The sequence below is a fragment of the Procambarus clarkii genome, chromosome 11 (assembly GCF_040958095.1).
Source record: "Procambarus clarkii isolate CNS0578487 chromosome 11, FALCON_Pclarkii_2.0, whole genome shotgun sequence".
Taxonomy (NCBI): Eukaryota; Metazoa; Arthropoda; class Malacostraca; order Decapoda; family Cambaridae; genus Procambarus; species Procambarus clarkii.
Window position 1 is genome coordinate 18,601,706 of NC_091160.1, and position 6,395 is coordinate 18,608,100.

The window sequence follows — 6,395 nt, forward strand, 5'->3', positions numbered from 1 at the left end:
TGCTAGGTAAGAACAAAGCAGTTTGCCCGTAGGGGAAAGGAGATACCCACAAGACTAGAATACAAGTAATTAACAAGCACGCAAGTATAATACATAATACATGCACACATATATAATCCAAAAAAATGTCAAATTTACGTTCTTATTATTACATTACAAATATCCAAGGTTTTGACATTACAAATATCCAAGGTTTTGAAGACACGTTTCCTCTTGCGGCCAACGAGTGAATACTGAGACCAGACCCCATAGGTCCCTATCCTCCTCATCATTTGTCTCACTGTGTCTCCACAGCTTGCACCGCCCATTTGAGACAGCGTCTGGACCTGTTAAAATAATGCATAAGCTGTAAGGTAATAGAGAATAATATATATCTTTCAATCTCAACATTAGATTTTCTAATTTCCGACTGTATTAAATAAATAGCATTAAAATATTTTCCTTATTAACTATTACAAAAATCCACGAATTTGAGTAACTTTTGCTTTTGTTGTATTTGTACCTTAAACATAACACTGAACAATCAATTATGTGCCACCCCACCTTCCTTCATCCCCAAAAAAACTAATCAAAAGACATATGTACAAGGCTAAAAAAATTAAGCAACACTTACCATACTCAGGCTAAAAAAATTAAGCAACACTTACCATACTCAGGTTAAAAGAATTAAGCAACACTTACCATACTCTTTTTATATTCACTGTTAACTTTTAGCTCGTGTGACAGACTTTCCACCTGCTCAACAGTTTCAAGTGGGGATGGAAGAATGTCTTCCAGGATTGGTATATCTCCATGTGTTTTTGACATACGGGTTTCCGTCATTTTGACGATATTCAGGATATCCCCTGATAAAAATGTCAATTTTGACAATTCCTTCATTATGTATTCCATTTTTTCTGTTACTGCAAAAAAAAAAAAAAGGCTTACTAGAACAAGCATTTAGTGTTGCATATATATGATATATGTATTGATCCTTAGTGGATCCTATTTTAGTGACAGACACATTGGTGTCAGGTCACTGTCAAATGGGCTACTGTCATGTAGCCTTCAATTATGTAACCTCTCCCATTCTATGATAGGGGTGACACAGGGCAGCATCCTTAGACCCCTCCTATTTCTTATATACATCAATGATCTGCTTTATGTCTCTAACATGATTAAACCTGTATTGTTTGATGATACTACCATCATCTACTTAGTTGCTTTACAAGAATGTAAAATTTCAAGTGTGTACTCTCCCTCAATGTGTTTTCTTGTATGTATAACAAAAAATAAAGAAAAAACACATAATAAATCGGTACTTACTTGATTATTCGAAAGGAGAGCTAGCCACCAAATAATCATTCGAATTTTCGTCTCTATTACGTAGCAAAGAAGCAGGTCTACGGAAGCCTTTCCTGTTGAGTTCGAAGCCCAGATCACTCGTTGTCTCTGAAATGATATGAAATTATAAGTATTAAATTTTAAAACCAAATAATAAATATGATATTGCTCAATTCCCGATATTTACCAAATAGTTTTAAATACATAAAACTACAAATAGTAATTAGCTTTTATGAATGCATTAAAAAATTTTGTTTCACACAATGGAGCGACACCATATATGTTAACTGTTTCCATCACCCTGAAGGCTGGTAAAAATATATTACATTAAAATCATCCACAAGTATATGTTACTATCTGTGTATGTAAATGTTTCTCCAGTTACTTAAAGCTTACCAGTTCTGTCTTGTCTTGGAGTTTGAGGGGAAAGGTATTTTACTGGGCCTGTAGACATACTTGCTGGTCCCACAAGATTCTGTCAGGGGTGGAAGCGTATTAGCATTGTATAGAAAATATTTACAAAATAGTTTTAAATACATAAAACTACAAATAGTAATTATTGAATTATTACATTAGCTTATAGCTTTTATGAATGCATTAAAAAATTTTGTTTCACACAATGGCCATCTACAAATTTAAACTGATTAGGGACATTTTCTGCAGCACATTATCAGTGTCTAAGAAAATAAGCAGTCACTAATTTTATATAGTAGTACTAAACAACAATGTTAACCTTAATTCTAATATGTTATGATGGTGAACAATACTTTTTACTAAAGTTAAAAGTTTGCAATGTAAGCAAAGAGTATTCCTACAGCTTGCACAAGAATCAAAAACAATCACAAGAAACTTACTAGTCATAAATCATGTAGTATTGACTAGAAGATATAAGTACTTTCTGTTTTCTTGATAAACATTCCTCTTGTTGATGTGTTAATCCTATACACTTTTTTTAAAAAGTCCTTACGTGGATTAACATTGAAGGCCCCAAATATTCTTGAATCACAAGGACTAGTAAATATTGGGCTTTGAAAAGGATATACCCTAACAATGAAGTAATTTTCTTCACTTCTTCGGCTGTGTACAGTCCTTAACAATTATATCCAGGTAACGAATATACATGGTTAGGAAATTTATGAGAAATTTTATTATCTGGAGATGTTTTATAAATCATGGTATTTTCAGCCTCCTTTACTCTTTTTGTAATTTGGACAATTGGATTTTTACTTGATCTGACCATTTTTTTCAGCTGATGCAAATAATTTTCAAATGGAAAAGCTGAACAACTGTCAAGAGTACCATGTTCCTCAGCATCTGCTGTTAGGTGAATCAAACTGTGAACATTGTAGACTAGAAAATCTTTCCCATGCAGATCACCACACCTTGATACAAAATTCAGCAAAAGGTCATGAGCATATTTGCCGTATTTTAAGGACATACATGTGAGCGAAACCAGAAAACTTATACCAACACTGAGAGTAAGGAAATGATCATACATCTCTTGGGGTAGAATACCTTTCAATACAAGCTTGCCTGTGTAGAGAAGAAACTCTCTGTATTCAGTTGCCTTCCATCTGTCAATTTCTTCCAAACCTCGTGGTTTACGTGCAAAAATATTGGGCACAAAATCTTTTATGCTCACCAATCTAGCACTAATTTCAGAAATCTGGCGGCTACATAATTTAAATGTGTTTTTCCGTATCCAGGTTACAAGAAGTCGCTTCATAACACCAAGGCACACCTGGTACATATAGTCAATGGGAAACGCTGCAATTAAGTCTATGTTCAAGTCACAGAATGGTGATTTACCATGATGATGTTGCGAGTTAGATTGATTACGGAAGCGTGTGTCTGTTCTAATGGTTAAATTTGTTACTTCTGGATATGTCATTTTCCCCATCCAAGTACCTTTCTGTTCACATTTGTCACAGCCATAATAACCTGAAAACAGTTTTATGGACTTCACCATAGCCTTAGCAGGTGCATCACAAATTACACATTGTAATTTTATGTTGATAATTCTGTTACCATACTGAATCCCATGCAACAAAAGGTCATCCATATCAGATATAAAATCATATAAGAAATTTAAATCACTTGGCTTAGAACGTCCATACATTGTTGTAATCCACAAGTTAGTAGGAATTATTAGCTAGAGGATCATTACTACAACACTTAACGAATGATGATTGAAAGTACATGTAAGTAGACAGACTATGGATCACATATCTAAGAAAGGTCAATGGATTAAGACCGAAGCTGTTTAGCCAAATTAATAATTCCTGGAAAGAGGAATTATTCTTCGTCAGGCTTCTAGGAACAAGATTACCGCTCTAGGGATAAGGTTAATCGGATTATACCTTCCTTGAGAGGCGTGGTGAAATGTTTGAGGCCATGGCTGACTGGAGGCAGTCTGATTGTGGAAGTTGAACTAGCAAGTCCTTTGGATCCCCGTTTGCGGCAGCAGCGAAGTGTAGCAGACAGCTATGCGAGAACCTGATGTGATCTTAGTGACGAAGTTAAGTCTGCAGTATGTGAGTATTGAATGAAAGACTAACCGGGTGTGGAGCGTTGTAGTAATCATTCCGTATTAGGGACTTAGGCGGAAGTTACGAGTGTGGGTGGTGATCGCGGAGGTCAAGTGGTCTATGGGTATTGGAAGTGTATTGACCTAATAGAGTATGTTAATATAGTATTATTTGTCAGAGTCTATTCTTTGTAATTAAATGACAAAACCCGACGGCCTTTAAATACCTTCCATATGTCCACTCATTGTGTTCCAGTACAAACCTAGTGGTACGCCTCAAGGGTCTGGTGTGTGTAGGAGTACACGGTGGTAGTAACGGTTGCTGAGGCAAGGTGTTATGTGTTGTGTAATCGCTGTGTTCGGAATGAACCGGGGTTCAGCGTCACAACAACATGTGGACAACTGGAAAGACTTTCAAAGGTTTAATATTCATTACTGCACAGAGAACTGGCCACAAAGCATCATTTTTGCTTCTAAATATAGGAAGGCCATCAATGTTACATGACAATAATAATTGTCTCAGTCCTTTTATAGTTGCTTTTGAATATCTACTTATGTTTTTTAACAGTTCCTCTTTTAACCCAAAGTAGACATATTTCATTCCAGATTTTTGCTGAGTTTCTATGTACCTTTCAGAACTGATTAGTGTCCGAGCTGTTTTTGGCAAGTAGTCAATTCCCATTTGCCTCAAAATTTTTAATAATTCATCAACAGCATTGTGTGTAACACCATTCTTGTTTACCCACTGAATTAATAAATTCTGTGGGTAAACAAGTGAATGATGATTATCATGGTCATCATTCTCCTCCTCACTTTGAGAATTAGATAATACATCATGAATATCAGTAAGATTCATGTGTGAATCATCAATTTCAGAGCCTAATCCATACTCTTGATTTGACTCGGCTTCAAAAGAACTAATGTCATTGTCTGACGACTCAATCTCTGAACTTGATGCTGCCTCAGTAAGATTAATGGGTGCACTAGTGTGTACAGCTGTATTTGGATGCATTTTGTGTATACGTTTTAGCCTTCTTGATACTTGCATCAATCTGTTGTTGTATTGGAGTCGCTTTTTTCGCTTATACTCGTACATTCTGTTAAAGAGTGTCAAATTTCTACATTAGACTACCATATAGAGTACCATATAGACTACCATTAGACTACCATACTACCATATAGACTTCTTGCCCGAAACGCATTGCGTAATAGTGGCTTTAGGCATTGTATGTACTAGCTCTATCTATATATCAATCCATTAATGTAACATCACTTGTATGTAAGTATGTACCTTACCTGAATAAACATATTTATTTATTTATTTATTACCTATATTATTGTTAATAATGTATTGACAGATGCAATATGTATTAAAATTCTAAAAATAAGTCATGCATTATATACAATGTGTGGGAAACTGTCTGCTGAGAAAAGCTAGTGTGGGGGTTGTTACAAGAGTGAGTAATAATTAAAGCTGGTGCATATAACATCCTTGTCAGGCACATGCAAAAGTAAACACTTCCAGAATTGGAGACATGCAGAAATGTAACATGTGGAAATAGAGGCATGCCAAAACAAAGACATGCATAAATTCAAATTCTTATCTAAATAATTTCTAGTGATTATTATATAAATTATTCCATCAGTACTAGATCAAATATTCACAAAAAAAGGAGAACAGATATTTGATATTCAATACCATCCTCCCTTTGGAAAGAGTAATCATGTCCTGTTGGACATTAATTATATGTTGAGATATAATCTAAAAGAAAATAGGGACATTGAAATGGTTGTTAAACTATTTCAATAAAGGACACTATAGGGAACCTCGAGCCCTGTATTACAAGTGTAAGTGAAAATATTGGAAAAAATAATTAAAGCTAAATGTGAAGAACACCTGGAGACAAATGCTACACTTGCTTACATTTATGAATTGCTTTTAAATACATAGGTCAAATACTAAAGAAATTGTTTAAAACTTTTGTTAGACCACAGCTGGAATATGCAGCGGTTGTATGGTGCCCATATCTAAAGAATCACATCAACAAACTGGAAAAGGTATAGACATGCCAATAAGTGGCTCCCAGGTTAGAGGCATGAAATGCCAAAACTAGATGGTAGAATAAAAAGAAGATATTGTAAAAGGTAACCAAACAAAGATGCCACAGAAATATTAGAAAATTAACTTTCGCAAGTAGCGTGGTAGACATGGTTGGAACAAGTTAGGTGAGAGGGTGGTGGAGGCCAAAACCATCAGTAGTTTCAAAGCATTATATGACAGTGCTGGGATGGGACACCATAGGCGTAGCCACAAATAATAGAATTTGGCGGTTCATATCACATTTTTTAAAATTAGAGATAAGGATGGTAATAAAGTTCAATGTAAAAACACCTATTATTAATGAATTTGTGAGAACTTCATATAAAATTAACAACTGAGCAAAGTATAGTACCATAGAAATCAAAAAAAAAATGCTGCATGTCATTTTTTCACATAACCTTTCTGTAGATTTTTTTCCTTTGTTACTACGTGAATGATCCGGTT

General features: G+C 34.9%; 1 protein-coding gene across 1 annotated transcript; it reads right to left on the minus strand.

Annotated features, from left to right (window-relative positions):
- Positions 1-1,626: 1,626 nt before the first annotated feature.
- On the minus strand, positions 1,627-4,047 carry LOC138363799 (uncharacterized). Its single transcript, XM_069323177.1, has 2 exons — positions 2,178-4,047; positions 1,627-1,798 (listed from the first exon to the last, which is right to left on the minus strand). Exon 1 carries the CDS (start codon positions 3,440-3,442, stop codon positions 2,414-2,416), a length of 1,029 nt encoding a protein of 342 aa, XP_069179278.1. The 5' UTR covers positions 3,443-4,047; the 3' UTR covers positions 1,627-1,798; positions 2,178-2,413.
- Positions 4,048-6,395: the final 2,348 nt, after the last annotated feature.

Excerpts from the sequence above, each read along its gene's own strand:
- LOC138363799 (XM_069323177.1), bottom strand. The coding sequence starts at position 3,442 with ATGTATGGACGTTCTAAGCCAAGTGATTTAAATTTCTTATATGATTTT.